Source organism: Crocuta crocuta, unplaced genomic scaffold (assembly GCF_008692635.1).
Source record: "Crocuta crocuta isolate KB4526 unplaced genomic scaffold, BGI_CrCroc_1.0 scaffold274, whole genome shotgun sequence".
NCBI classification, from domain to species: domain Eukaryota; kingdom Metazoa; phylum Chordata; class Mammalia; order Carnivora; family Hyaenidae; genus Crocuta; species Crocuta crocuta.
This window is the reverse complement of record NW_027530222.1, coordinates 2,626,713-2,643,092: the sequence shown is the minus strand read 5'-3', so window position 1 is coordinate 2,643,092 and position 16,380 is coordinate 2,626,713. Positions and strand designations below refer to the sequence as shown.

The following is a 16,380-nucleotide window of genomic DNA, read 5'->3' as shown; positions in this document are numbered from 1 at the left end:
CTCAGGTTTTCTTGAAAATACTGATTTAGTGGTTTTTTTTGTTTTTAAATTTATTTATTTATTTTGAGAGAGAGAGAGACATGGTTAGAGTTATAAAATAATAAAACATAACCCCCTCAGAAATACAGTGACTAACTAAAATTAATACTTCAAACTTTCCTAATCATAACAAAAAAGTTTTCATGATGAGTATTGGTAACACTTACCAGTTATACCCTCTGCTAGAAGATCTGTCATTTTGCAACACGATGCCAAAAGCTTAGTGGTAAATTCATCTAAAAGCATGATCTTAAAATGAATATAAATTAAGAAATAAAGTAAGTACTTGATTGCCAAGAATTCACAATAGAATTTAATCCATTAAACCTACTCAAACATAAACCTTTTATAATATAAAATGAAAATATTAGGACAGTAGGCAAAATTATCTCAATTCACCTCTTGCATGACCTAGAGATTTTCTCAATATACATACATATATTATACGTAAGTAAGCAAATAGAAACATTTCCATTTTGAAGCAGAGAACTTGTTCATTTTAAGTGTATCCTGTGTTTAACATCAAATTTTTTTAAATTATAAAATGCCACTTACAGAACAATAATTATTCCAGGTGCCATTCTTATTATTTTCCATGGTTTAATTAATTTAATCTTTACAACTATGCTATGAGGTAAGACTAGCTCTATTTTAGAGACAAGTAACAGAGAGGTCAAGCAATTTGCCTAAGAAGACACAGCTATCAAGTGGTGAAGCTATGATCTGAATGCAATCAGTATGGTTCTAGACTCTACCCTCTTATAGAAGTATAATAAGGACAATAGATTGATGTCCTCAATTAAAGGGCAAAATATGCATATTCTACCTTCCATTCCCCTTCTTTCTTGCAGTCATCAAACACTGTTGCTTTTATCTCTGCCAAGAAAAACACAAAAAACAAAGAAACAAATCACAATTACTTACAAATCTTAATCAATAGTAGAAATAGAATAGATGTATATTTTAAAAATTAAATAAAAGTTCAAAAAAAGGAAATATAATAATAGAATAACTATTCAAAGATCCAAAAGATTGGGGAAGTACCCAATCTGAAAATCTGCTAACCTACATAAAAAGTATATACACCTGTTAAACTCTAAGTAAAAATTCAGTTCTCTTTAATACCTAACCTATTTTTTTTTTAATTTTTTTTTTAAATGTTTTATTTATTTCTAGGAGAGAGACAGCATGAGTAGGGGAGGGTCAGAGAGAGAGGGAGTCACAGACTGAAACAGGCTCCAGGCTCTAAGCTGTCAGCACAGAGCCCGACGCGGGGCTTGAACCCACAAACCGCGAGATCATGACCTAAGCGAAAGTCAGACGCTTAACCAACTAAGCCACCCAGGCGTCCCTACCTAACCTATTTTTAAACTGTAATATATTTTTAAACTTTTGAGAATAAAAGTATAACAGGGGCACATGGGTGGTTCAGTAGGCTAAGCATCCGACTTTGGCTCAGGTCATTATCTCACGGTTCGTGGGTTCGAGCACTGCATCAGGCTCTGTGCACAGGTCAGAGCTTGGATCCTGTTTCAGATTGTGTCTCCCTCTCTCTCTGCCCCTCCCCCACTCCTGTTCTGTCTTTCTTACTCTCAAAAATAAATAATAAGCATTAAAGAAAAAAGTTAAGGGATGCCTGGGTGGCTCAGTTGGTTAAGCATCTGACTTAGGCTCAGGTCATGATCTCATGGTTTGTGAGTGTGAGCCCCGTGTTGGGCTCTGTGCTGACAGCTGGGAGCCTGGAGCCTGCTTCAGAGTCTGTGACTCCATCCCTCTGCCCCTTCCCCCACTGACACTCTGTCTCTTTGTCTCTCTCTCAAAAATAAATAAACATTAAAAAATATATTTAAAAAGTTAAAGTATTATAAAAAAGAATATAAATATATAAATATATCTGGAAAATATTTCTGATTTGCTTTTTCCTATTTTACTTAAACCCCAAGTAAACAAGATGCAAACAGAAAACTCACAGGAAAATCCCTAACTAGCCCATTGCTGAATTACATCTCATAATCAAAACTGCGTAAGTACTTTTCCTCCTGGTTTACTGCATTACAATTTTCAACAAGTTATATTACAACATTAGGATACAGATATTGTCTTGATTTATAATCAATAAATATTAACATGTTCCTTGTAATGATTTTCAAAATTAACAACCTAAACATATTATTTTAAATTAGTTCACTAANTAGGCATAGGCAATCAACACAAATATCTGTTGTTCTACCTCAGAAGACAATTCCTCACATTTAATATTTAAGTAATTTTCAATTTTGAAAACTATTATGTAGTATGCAACAAATAAAATATAATTAAAATGTAAATTACAGAAACTTCTAATTTCATTAATTCCTGGTAATGAGAGGTTTATAGAATTCATTTAAACTTTCCTATTTCTTGGGTAGGCCTGGTTGACTCAGTCAGAAGAACATGCAACTCTTTATCTCAGGTTTATAAGTTCGAGCCCCGGGCTGGGTATAGAGATTACTTAAATAAGTAAATAAATTTAAAAAATAATAATAAAATTAAAAAACAAACTTTTCTACTTCTTAATTTAATACCTAAACTTTAACTGTTTTAAGTTAATGCTTGTGGAAATATACCATCAATTTTTGCATCACATTAAATGACATGTTCAAACAGAGGATATATTTAATAAGGATTACTAACACTTATCATAAGAAACGTGATCTGGAAGATTTTATTGTGATTGGGAAGGTTGAAAGTGTTAAGAAATACTAGTTAGGGTGCTTATATATGTTTGCTAGGAAGATTATAACTTTTTTTAATGTTAATTATTTTTGAGAGAGTGAGTGTGCGTGCGAGTGGGGGAGGGGCAGAGAGAGAGGGAGAATCCAAAGCAGGCTCCAGGCTCTCAGCACAGAGCCTGATGCAGGGCTCGAAATCATGAACCATGAGATCATGACCTGAGACACAGACACTCAACTGACTGAGCCACCCAGGCACCCCCCGCTAGGAAGATTATGTTAAATGAGAATTATGGCAAAAGCCTACAGTGTTTAATACTAATTTAAACCTGTAACACTGGTTTCTTCTAGTCTAAAGGCAGAGATGAAGGATTTTCTTAGAGTTCAGACACTAAAATACTATGCCACTTCCCTTTCTAAGCTTGCTTTATTTCTATATACCTCAAACAAGCTGAAAATCAAAGAAATAAATGCTCATGGAATTTATGATAAACAGATCGAAGATTTCCCTAGGAAGAACTCATCTCATTATAGTCTTTAAACCCTTAGAAACCGCACTGACCTATACAGTAAAGACTCATTACATGTCACCGTTGAACACTTAAAATATGGCTAGCCTGAACTGGGATGTCCTGCAGTATAAAATACATACCAGATTTCAAAGACCTAGTACAAAAACAGGAATGGGAAATATCATTAATTTTTATCTTTATATGCCTAAATGAGAATATTTTAGAAATTTATTATTAGGGGCACCTGGATGACTCAGTTGGTTAAGCATCTGACTCTTGATACCGGCTCAGGTTGTGATCTTGCAGTCATGTGACTGAGCGCCACATCAGGCACTGAGTGCTTGGGATTCTCTCTCTCTCACTGCCACTTCTCCTTCCCCAATAAATAAACATTAAAAAAATTATTATTAAAATTATCTTCACTAATTTCTCTCTGCCTTTTTTTTTAATGTGGCTACTAGAAAATTTTAAATTCCATATGTGGCTTGCACTGTATTTCTACTGGATACTGCTGCCTTGGAATCTGAAGATACTAGACAGTGTTGGTGTTAGCATCTTAACAACAAAGGATAGGGGCTCCTGGGTGGCTCAAATCAGTTGGGCATCCAACTCTTAATTTAGGCTCAGGTCATGATCTCACAATTCCTGGGATGGAGCCCCATGCTCTCAGCGGGAAGCCTGCTTGGGATTCTCTTTCTCCTTCTCTCTCTCAAAAATAAATAAATAAACTTAAAAAAAAACCAATAAATGATAAATAACTAGTTTTGTGGACTAGAAATTAGGTTCATCTAAAAAGAGTGATATGGTCAAAGGTAAGGTATGTTTGGAGGGGAGTCAAAGGAAATCACATCAGGGGCGCCTGGGTGGCTTAGTCAGTTAAGCGTCTGACTTCGGCTCAGGTCATGATCTCATGGTTCGTGGGTTCGAGCCCCACATTGGGCTCTGTGCTGACAGCCAGCTCAGAGCCTGGAGCCTGTTTCAGATTCTGTAACTCCCTCTCTCTCTGACCCTCCCCTGCTCTCTCTCTCTCTCAGAAATAAATAAAACATTAAAAAATGTTTTTAAAAAGGAAATCACATCAACTAATATGACAACTTTTTAAAAAGGTATTTCCTCCAAATACTAATGAAAATTATTTGACCTTACATCCATTTCTCTAGTACCCCAAATATGGATATATTTAGTTCAATTCTCTTACTCTTTGCTTGCTCTACTCTTCCTCAGAAACCATATTTATCCTTAAAAGTTTCGTCTATCAGATCCATCCTTCAATTTTTCCTCAATTCTTCTCAACTTTTCAATTGAGATATAACTGACACATAACACAACTTTAAGATATATAATGTGTTGATCTGAATCACATATTCTGCAATATAATTACCACCGTAATATTAGGTAACACCTCTATCACCTTAGATAATTAACCATTCTTTTAGTAATTTGGGGAGGCGAGAACATTTAAGATCTACCTTAGCAACTTCCCAAGTATATAGTACAGTAGTACTGCTACTTATAATCACAATACTGTTCACTAGATCTCCAGAACGTACTCATTTACCAACTCCAAGTTTGTACTCTTTGACCAGCTTCTCCTCATTCCCCCTAACTCCCAACAGTCCTTCAATTTTACAAATCTAACTCTCCTTCATTCAATTATACAGTACAGGTTTAAGCACCTACACCCCTCAAATTGAGATTATAGTTCCCTAAAAGCTGCTCTAGACTTCTCTAAGAGTTTTAATGACATTTTCTTAGTCATAGTCTGTAGATAGTTCCTTCGTCTCCCATATCCAATAATCAGGCAGTGTTGATTGTTCTTTCTGGTGACTGCCACTGTCCTCAGCATTGCCTTGATTCCATCATCTCTTACTCAACTACTATAATAGTCTTCTACCTGGATTTCCTGATTTTGGTTTGTTGTTAATTTTTTTTTTAGTTTATTTATTTAATTTTGAGAGAGAGAGAGAGAGCGAGCGAGCGCAAGCACGAGCAGGGTAGGGACAGAAAAGGGGGGAGAGTCTCCCAAGCAGGCTCCACACTGTCAGTGCAGAGCACAAGGTTGGGCTCAAACTCATGAACTGTGAGATCATGACCTGAGCCAAAATCCAGAGTCAGATGCTTAACCAACTGAGCCACCCAGCTGCTCCTGGATTTCCTGCTTTCTACCTCCAATGCTTTTATCTTTTCAATCCATTTTCCACACTGCTGTCAGTTATCTTCCTGAAGCACAATTTTTTACATCAATGCCCACCCAAATTTCCTCAAATGCTCACTCTTGCCTCAGAATAAAATCTAGATTTTACTATTCAACCTCCTCCACCAACTGGCCTCTGCCTACTCTTTAAGTTGATCTTCCACCAATCCAAATGATATCCAAATAATGACCTATTAATACCACCTACTCTATCTTTGCTCCTCCCGTTTCTCTTAAATGCAAAGGGAAATGTATTTAAAACTAATGCCAAAGAGGAAATGAAAACATGGAAGGGAAAAATGAGAGTAGAGCTAAGTAGTGTGCAGCATCAGCAATACAGAAAGTATACTTGCACAACTATCTTAAATCACAGAGACAGTATTAATAAACATGGTAACAACATAAGAAAAATTGATTTGTCTGGAAAATAGTAAATCATCTATAAATAACAGTTTTTAAGGAAACAAACAAAAACACCTAGCAAAGTTTAAATCATAAATAAGGTAATAGGAGGGGACAAAAATACCAGTACTAAAGACAATCTCAACAGGGACCTGGAAAACGTACCCTTTTCTCTTTATCTGGTCGTCCTTATGTAAATCCAGATTTCCAATTCAGCTCCCTTTTCTGTCATTTATACTTGCGTATTTTCATCTGCTTTCTAGAAACCTCAATTTGCACTTAACACTCCCTGTGTTTTAAACCTAAACTATTTTTTTCTCCAAAACTGTTCCTTCTCTTTCCATTTATCAATAAACAGCATCATCCACTACCTAGTCTCCTAGACCTGAATCCTAGTCTAGGATGACACTCCCCCAGCTTAAATCCTATTCTTTCTCCAGAACCTCTTTCACACTCATCCATCTTCTATCTCCTTTGCCACATTTTGGCCTTCTTTCTTGGACCAACACCATAACAATACCAGTCTCTGCCTCCTACTCCAATTTATCACCCAAGTGCACCCCCGCTTCTAATATCTAAGTTTTTTCTAACAAATTATTACAAAGATGATATCAACATATATACACTACTCTGTCACTTGCTTTTTTCAATAAATACTATCTTGGATACGCTTTATACAGAATATAAACATATAAATTTAAATAATTCCTTTTTATAGCTACATATTATTTCTTAGTGCAGGCACACCATTATTTATTCAACTATTCTCCTATATAAGAAGCAGAGGCAGTCATCCTGTTTCCATTTTTACCACTATAATGTTGCAATGAAGATCTTTATACATATATCTTTATTCTCATTACTTTTATTTCTTCTTTTTATTTTAGAGAGAGTGGGGGGAGGGGAGGGAGATAGAAAGAGAAAGAGAGAATATGAATGAGAATGTCCCAAACAGGTGCAGCGTTGGTCAGCACAGAGTTCAATGCAGGGCTCTATCTCACAACCCTGGAATTATGACCTAAGCTAAAATCTAGTCTCAACCAACTGAGCCACCCAAGTGTCCTGACTTTTATTTCTGAAGCAAAGGTTCTCATAAGAGGGATTGCTGGAATCAAAAGATGTGTCTCTCGTCTTACTATACATCGCCAAATGCTTTCTCAAAAGTTTTTAACAATTCACATTCCCATCAGCAAACTTCCCAACTACAACATATCAGTCTGATGCATTTCCACTCAAAAACAATCAACTGAATGTCCTAATCTGCAAATCACCTGTTTACATCCTATATTTTTCTACTGCCTCATTATCTTCCCTTTATCAATTTGCAGATACTCTCTAAAGATTGATCTTTTCTCTTCTATGTGTGGTCAATATTTTCCTTGAATCTAGAGTTTAGCTCTTGATTTTGTTAATGGTGTCTTCTACTATATAGGAATTTATAATTTTTATTTAATAAAATCTTTTTTATGGGATTTGGGTTATCAGTGTTTTGAAAGTGTAACCCATGTTATTCTATATTTTCTTCACATTTTATTGTTTTATTTTACATTTTAGATCTTTACTACATACGGAATTCCTTTTAACGTGCTATGAGCTAGATTAAGATCATGCCTAAATAAATAAATAAGGAGCAAAGACTCATGCTTAAGCAGATGTCAGAGCAAAATACCTTAAAACAAAAATTTGTAAAATGTCATTAAACAACGAAAACCTAATATTAAATGTTTATGACCTAAGCAAAACAACATAAAAGAAAACCATGGCAGAAGTGAAAACTATCAGGATGCAAGTGGAAATAAATATAACAAAATGAAGATCTAAAAAATGGAATCATAAAGAATTCAAGCTGAAAAAGACTTAAAGAACATGTAGTTCAAACTCTTCATTGTTTTAACGGCTAGGAAAGTGAAGTACAATCTGGAATGGAAACCAGGACTTCCAACTATTAGTCCAATGAGAAGAAGTAATAAACCAGCTTTTATATGTAATACATAGTGATAATGTGTTTGAAAAAAGGCCAAAAATCAAAAGCAGACTTGTAGACTATAAAGGAGTTTACATTCTCAGAAAACCAAAATATATTATTAAATTCCTAATTATGATTCCAACAGATTCTGCTGACCTGTGGCACCCAAGTTATTTAGTAAAGAGGTAAGAATCTTTATAAAGGTAAACCTAGGGGCCTGGGGCAGGGACAAATGTAATACTCATTATTAGTCAGTTGAATAAAAACAGATTGAATTGTGCATGAGAAAGACCACTTAGAGCTATCAAGGTAAATTGTTTAAAAACTGTATGAAAGTAGAACTTAGGAAAACAGAACTACTAGAATACCTACTAAAATGTATACAAAGATAAACGTTAGAGAGCTAATATTTCTAGGAAGGGATTTAAGAAATTCTATATTTACTTCTGTAAAGAAAATAGTTAACAATGTAAGGTTTAGAGGGTTTCTCTCTTAAACATAAATGTGTAAAAATAAAACACTGTTACAAAATTATTCATAATGACAATATGTGTCAGAATAGTAGTTACTCTGGAGGAGAGTGTAGGATTTAGACTGGGAGGGATTATGGGGTACTTGAAAATGTCCTGTAACTCAATCTATGTGGTAGTTATATGGATAAAAATTCATCCAGCTGTACACTTAGCATTAGTGCATTTTATCATTACGCTTTTAAAATCTTAGAGTCATTTCCCTTCAAAACACAAACAAGAAAACAACTTCCTTTCAGTAATGTTTCAACAGAATCTCAAAAATGGTAGTGACTGATATTTGAGAGGAAAAAACATCTTTCCTTTTTAATGGGTCCCCACTGCCTACTCTATTTAGCTCCAATCTATTGTTTAGTTTTCATCACCCTATTCCTTGCCACAAATAACCCTATGCTCAAAAAGAACTATTCTCCCTTCCATAAAACTCATGCACTTTTTCATCTTTGGGCCAAATGTGGCTCAAATTTCCCTATGTCTGGCAAAATCTTACCACCTTTCAATTGTACTTCCTCTTGGAGTCTTCCCTGATCCACTTCCACAGAGGAAATAATTCCTTCTTCTATACTATAGGGGAAAAAAATGTCACAGGTGGCTTGAGCTTGCTTTGTAGTTGATTTAATTACTCTTGTTGCTTATGTTTTAAATAAACTTCCTCAAATTTTTATTTAACCCTTTTATCAGTGAAAGTTTTGCTACCGCTTGCCTGTAGTCAAAAGTGGCAAGTAAGCAGTATCAAGCACTAGAAACTGTCACTGATTTTAAGTATGGAAATTAGTTTATAATTAAACATAGCCTCTGAATAGTAAAGCTTTTTTTTTTTTTTTTTAAGTATTTTGAGACAGTCCATAAAGGCTGATCCCCTCTCAGGTTTTAGGTCTCAGCTCAGATGTCACCTATTCAAAGAAACCTTCCCTGATCCATCTATCGAAGGCAGCCCCCCTCTCCCTATATATATCACAACTGAAATAAGCATGTTTATTCTTTGTTTACATATTTATTTTCTATTATTCCCCACTTCAATGCAAGCTTCCAGAAGGCTAGGAACTGCCTGCCTTCTATTGCTGTATTCCCACAGGAATTCAGTAATATTTATTGAATAAATGAGATTTTAGGTAACAAAAAATGGAGAAAATTATAAAGGTGATCTGTTTATGTTTAACAAACATTTGCATTTTGCTAAGACCTGTTCTAAACTTAAAGCTCTAGAAGAAAAAATGGTGGATCCACCTTTAAGAAGCTTATCAAAATGCTCACATTAGGCAGTAGTGAGAAGTGCCATTTGAGAATAAACCAAATGCTACAGAAATATAAGAGCCTGGGTTAACATAAGAAGTCACTATGGTGATAGCAGCCCCATTTAAGCCAAGACTTGAAGGCTAGCTAGAGTCTGGATAGGTGAAAAACAGACATAAGGTGAGCATTCTAGAAAGGAAATGGCATACAGATGTAGAGGCAGAAGAGTTTAAGAAAAGTAAATAGTACAGACTAGTTGAACATCAAGATCACACAAGGGAAAGGTAGATAACAAGGTAGGTTATAGTCAGGTTATAAGTCTTCAAAAGCAGACTAAGTATTTAAAATGATCTCTACACAATTAGAGGGGTCTCTCTCTGCAGGTCTTCAAACAGATCAGCATGATCTCACTACAGCACTGTGACAGGAAAACTATGCCAGCAGCTATTGGCCAGAGAGACTGGAGTGAGAAAGAACAGGGGCTTGGAGGCTTAGTTAGGAGGCTACTGCAATAGACTGGGCATACGGCTCTGAACTAAGGTTTAAACATTACAGAAAGTCATAGACACGTGACATTAACTCTGCAGTGAGACAGATCTGGGTGTGGAAAAAAGAAAAGAAAGATCTGGGTGTGCATACTAAGTCTATATTTAATAACTCTATCAGCTTTCTAAAAATAGCTTTATTAAGATATAATTTGCATAGCATATAATTAACCCAAAGTGTACAATTAAATAAATGGTTTTCAGTATATTCAGAGTTGTGTAACCATCATCGTAATCAACTTTAAAATATTTTCACTCATCCAAAACGATACCATCTCCTTAGCCATTATCCCTGAATCTCCCCATTCTCTCCTCCCCTCAACATAACAACTCCTCATCTACTTTGTCTCTATATATTGTCAATTTTGGACACTTAATGTAAATGGAGTCACACAATATGTAGTTATTTGTGAATGGCTTCTTTCATTTGGCACTTTTTCAAGGTTCTTCAATACTGTACCATGTATCAGTACTTCATTTCTTTTTATTGCCTAACATTCCATTGTTGGGATAGACCACTTGTTACTTACCTATTCATCAATCCGTGGATATTTGCGTTGTTTGATTTCTTGGCGATTATAATTAATACAGCTATGATAATAGATGTTTTAATATCTATGAAATAAAGATAATACTTACCAAGTTTTAAAAGATGTAAAGAATAATGCCTGACACAGAAGAAATGTTCAAGAAATATAAGTTTCCTTGTCCCTACATTTTAGGTCAATTGAACATTAAGTAATTTAGCTTTCTACCATGACTCAAGTGCACTATCTTCAATCTAGCAAAACATTTTCCCCAGTCAAATGTATGCTTCTCCTACCTCTTAGGATGTTCCTTCTTCATTTCTTACAGACTCTGTCATTTTTTGCTAACAGAACTCATAGTCCCCCTTCTCTCTTGCTGTCTCTCTCTCCTCCCTAAATGCTGAATGAATGTCATCTTGTGTTTGGGTTATGTTTCTACTTATACAAAGATTTGAAGAACTATTTTTTAACCCAACATTGATTTCCTTCCTTTCAGTCTCCTGTCTTATCTTACACTCCACCTGACATCCTGGTGCTACCTCAAGTTAATAGCACTAGATGGAAATTGTTACCTCCACTCTCCCTCTTGCCTAATTTCCATGTTATCAAAACTGATATTACTATCATTAACCTTTTTTTTTCTGATAAATGCTGATGCTAAAGACCACATATATCTTTCAAACTATTTACACAATGCAATTCACTACCCATTTTCAAAGAAATGTACTTTAAATACTATTGTGATTTAAAAATATCACCAAATCTTACAGGGTACCTGAGTGGCTCAATTAAGTGTCCAACTTCAGCTCAGGTCCCAATTTCAGGGTTCATGGGTTCCATCCCTTCATGGGGCTCCGGGCTGACAGCTCGGAGCCTGGAGCCTGCTTGGGATTGTATCTCCTCCTCTCTCTCTGTCCTTTCCCTGCTTACACTCTTTACNGGTTGGTGGGTTTGAGCCCCGCATTGGGCTCTGTGCTGACAGCTGGGAGCCTGGAGCCTGCTTCAATTCTGTCTCCCTCTCTCTGCCCCTCCCTCACTCTCACTCTATCTCTTAAAAATAATCAAACATTTAAAAATTAAAAAAAATAAAAATAAAAATCTTACCAAATCTTTTTTTTTTTTTAATGTTTTAATGTTTATTTTTTGAGAGGAGACAGAGCGTGAGCAAGGGAGGGGCAGAGAGAGAGGGAGACACAGAATCCGAAGCAGGCTCTGAGCTGTCAGCATGGAGCCTGAAGTGGGGCTTGAACTGAAGGACTGCAAGGACCTGAGCTGAAGTCAGATGCTTAACCGACTGAGCCACCAGGCACCCCAAAATCTTACCAAATCTTAAACTCACCCATGCAAATCTTAAAAAACAGAATACCAACCTTATAATTATCAAATTTTTAAAAAGATGTTTTCATAAACTTCTCCTCCCCCCCTTTTATTTATAAACTCGTTTTTAGTACTTAATATGTTCAGCACTATGCCAGTTACTGATTTGGACTTTTTTTGGACTTTTAATCTTGCACGAGGAACTCTGTAACTCCCAAAACTTTGCGGACTCAGTCGCTTCTACCCTTTGCTCAACAAGCCGGAGTCAGAAATACTAATTAGATGTTACTCCCTTTCCACTACTATAGTCCATAATTACTTCCAACCCAGCTGCCAAACAATGATGGTTCTTCCGGTTTGGTGGTTTCATTTCTTCTCTAACCCAGCTGGCCCATGTTTGGAGCGATTTTTATGAAAGTCGTAGGTGATACGGCAGAAGAGCAGAATATCAATAACCAACAAGCAGTAATACAGCCCTGACAGCAGTGAATGGCCCCGAGAGTAGAGAGAGAGAAATGTAAAGGGGCAGCTTTTGCCCTGAAACTTAATCATCCAAATGGTTCCTTCTCCTGAACTCTTTAGAAAAGCTGGCTCCTCCAGAATCACAGGGAGAAGGATCTGTTCAACAGTCAGGTTTTGTTTTTTCTTTTACAAGACACTTTAAAGTGTAGTTCTAAAACCCTGCTTGTTACTAAAATGAAGAAACAGAATAAGCAGTCTCTGCAAACAAGTGTGAGGAGAAGGGGAGGGGCGGGTGGCAGAAACACAGTGCCCAGACTGTANGAGCGCGCCGCCGAGGAGAGGCGCAAGGGCCGCGGGAGGAAAAGCCGGGCTGGGGGCCGCTCACCCAGGGCGGGGCTTCCGGGCCAGAGCGGGGGGAGGCGACGGGGTGCAAGGCGACAGCTAGAGGGCCAGAGGCTCCCGCACCCTGCCCATCCCTGAGGCTGGCAGGAAACAGGGGGTGGGAATGAGAGCAGGAAAAAGTCCCAACAGGGACGTGGGTCGCAAAGCAACAAGTGCCCGCGGCGGCTCCTCAAGAGACTGCTGGTCTGGGGCAAGAAAGCAAGGCTCGGCGCGGCGGCCTCCCGGCCTCCCCCTTCTCAGCCCCCGCCCCACCGCACTCACTCTGCCACACCACGCTCTTCAGCCCCCTCTCCGTCACCGGCGGCGCCATCTTCCCAACACTGCGGAGGAGCAGCAGCCGCCTCCCGCTGGCAACCTACTTCAGCCAGGAGAAAGAAGCTGGGTGGCCCCGCCCCCACTCGCGGACCGCGCCCTCTGGGAACGTCACGCGCGACCGCCAGGGGGTTCCCGCCCACGCCTGGACGGAGACTGCGCAGTGCGGGTGGAATCTGTGTGGGCAGTCGTGCGCCCCCTGGCGGGATTCTCTGTCAGCCGAAGTTCGAGGACCTGTGACGTCAAAAGGCGAAATCGTGCCTGCGCGTTACCTGATGTAAAAAATTCCAATTCACGCAGACGGTACTTGAAAAAGGAAGGGGTCGTTCTTTTGCTTAACTCTTGGCGGAGCCGTTCATAATAGACTTCACTCAGCAGCCCCTTCAACTACTGAACAGAAAATTTACCCGTTAAAAGTTTATTGTATTCATTTTTCGAGGACATAATAATTCTGTAGAACTCCGAAGTCCCCTCCAATATGCCCCGACCTATGCAGGACTTCCAAGAAACTCAAAGAAGTGAGAGACTCACTTCTGAAGAATTATACATCTCATTGGAGAACTCAATTCCTGCCTGGAATGCTGAAGGTAGTAGAAAGTTCGTTGAAAAAGCTAATGCCTTCATGATGACAATGTACGTAAGTGAACCAATAAAACAATAATTATTTTATCAACAAGCATAAATTCATGTGCAAAGTTGTGTGGGAGAGGACATCAACGCTCTAGGATTTAAAAGAAGGGATTATCGTTAAAAGGGGATTCAAAAAGGAGGAGATTTGATCTTAGACTTAGCAAGTTTAGGCAGAGAACTATTTCCTGAGATGGTTCCTTTGAGGTGAAATCAAGATCAGTCATGAATGAAATCAGTTATAGCTGCTGCGAGCCCCGTCTGTCACTAACCATCATTTACACTGTCACAAAGTAGGCTTTTCCATAGTTTTGCCAAGAATCAGTGGTCTTAATTCAAGATGGAAGTATACTCTTAATAATAATGGCTAATATTTACTGAGTGCTTATTAAATACAAGGTATTTTAGTAAGTGGATTATTACCCTTACGGACAAGGAAACTGATCCTCAGTGAAATACCTTCCCAAGGGTGCTCAGCTTGTGGTATAGTGGGAAGTAGGATAAGGCATAAGCTACACAGAAAGCAATAGAATGGCCTATGGGATAAGTTGCAGTATTTGCTCTTTAGGAGAGAGAGAGAGAATGAAGAATAAAAGCAGCCATAAAATAGATTTAAGCACGACCTGTGGCATTAATGGTTTTTCCATTCATGGCTTATATGGAGATGGAAGCTGGAGCTCTGGCCTCTTAAATGAACTTAATTGCTCAGAATTTTAAACTAATGAACACATTTGTTTCCCTCTCCCTCTTCAATTTAAAATCAGAATCTGCTTAGCGTAACAGGGTGGAGCCCCAAGCCATAACAAGAAAAAGACATGACAATGCAGACTCCTCCTTCTAAAATGGAGCTCCTTGCCCTAGAGAATCAAACCAAGACAGAGGAGTGAGGAGGGTAAAGTGCTTCCACTTCCTACCTTGAGGAAAATGACCAAATATCAGAGAATGACACGGAATAGCCCTGTGGGGTTGGAAGTTTGCCTCGGACCACATGACGTACAGCTGTGGTTCATGCCCCTGAAGGCCAGATTCCAAGGTGGGAGTGTGTTATAGTAGAACAAATGTCCTTAGCTGCACAAAGACACGGGTCCACAACCTACAAATCCTGGCTCTGCCTCTTAGTAGCAGTGTGGTTGCATTTATGTGTTAAATATGAGAATAACATCTAAAACCTCACAACAGCCCAACAAGATGAAAATACTTATTGCCATTTTACAGATGTGAAAACTGAGATTCAGAAGTTAAATAAATCATATAAGACCTCAGGACAACTCCAAGACTATTGCCCTTTCCATCATACCATATTGCGTACCCTCCCTGCTGCTCTAGTTTCATACAACCTCCCTGAGCTATCCCTCTATCTCCTTTACTTTGTTTGCCTAAACAAATTGAACAAGGAATTTTTTAAATTTTTTAAAATGTTTTATTTATTTCTGAGAGAGAGAGAGAGAGAGAGTGTAAGCAGGGGAGGGTCAGAAAGAGAGGGAGACACAGAATCTGAAACAGGCTCCAGGCTCCAAGCTGGAGAGCCCATCAGCACAGAGCCTGACGCGGGGCTCGAACCCACTAACCGTGAGATCATGACCTGAGCCAAAGTCGGACGCTCAACCAACTGAGCCACCCAGGCGCCCCAAACAAGGAATCTGAATTCCCTGAACATGACAGGGCAGAATTAAAAGTAAAATCCACCAACACAAGTCAGAGGCAAAAATTTGCTTTGCAGGGAAAAAAAAAAAAAACAACAACCCAGAGCTCAAAAAAGCAGAAAAACAGCCAGAACAACCAAGGGCTGAATGTAAAACCTCTTGAGTTAGGGTAGCAATCACCCAACATCTCATTCTCAGGTCTTTTTCATTAACAACTGATGACTTAATCATGATAATCCAGAGAAATATTCTCCACAAAAATATCATGAAAAAAAAATCATGGATATTTACTTGGTGCTCTGAGAATTTGTATTTCAACTGGTTAGCTGTGTAAACATGAGTGAGTTACTCGACCTTTCTGAGTCTCATTATCCTTACCTGTATAAAAGAATATTATCTAGCTCATAGAGTTGTTTTAAGAATGAAATGAGTATGTGGAAAGCACCTAGAAGTACATGGTATGTGCTACATCCATGTTTTGGTTTTATGTTCACTGGCATGGTCCACATTGTCTTCTGTGGAATTCTGACCGAAGTACCTCAGCCTCAGATGCCTAGTTAAAATAGATGATGGGGTGCCTGGGTGGCTCAGTCAGTTAAGCTTCCGACATCTGCTCAAGTCATGATCTCACAGTTCGTGAGTTCGAGCCCCGTATCTAGGCTGTCAGTGCAGAGCCTGCTTGGGATTTTCTCTCTCTCTCTTTCTCTCTCTCTAAATAAATAAACTTTAAATTAAATAAATAAAATAGATGATAGATGACCATTTCATTTTCTGTGTCCTGGTATTCATAAAATACAGGTGTACAGGACGCAGCTCCCTAGTGTCCTTAGAACCAGGGGTTCTGACCTTCGTTTGGCCTTGGCCTTTGGCTTTCCAGCCATTTCAATCAGCCATAGACACAACTGTATTCAGAGAGAACACCCTGCTAGCAACACACAGTCTTATATGGGCCCTGGCC

The 16,380-nt window shown here is 38.2% G+C and overlaps 1 protein-coding gene across 1 annotated transcript in view; it reads right to left on the bottom strand.

The window, feature by feature from the left end:
* STXBP3 (syntaxin binding protein 3) overlaps positions 1-13,217 on the bottom strand; it is a 53,277-nt gene extending 40,060 nt beyond the window's left edge. The window contains exons 1-3 of the mRNA XM_077765556.1: positions 13,102-13,217; positions 866-915; positions 207-288 (exon numbers count right to left, since the gene is read on the bottom strand). Coding sequence (XP_077621682.1) covers positions 207-288; positions 866-915; positions 13,102-13,150 — 181 coding nt within the window. The 5' untranslated portion in view covers positions 13,151-13,217. The remainder of the gene's footprint in view (positions 1-206; positions 289-865; positions 916-13,101) is intronic.
* Positions 13,218-16,380: the final 3,163 nt, after the last annotated feature.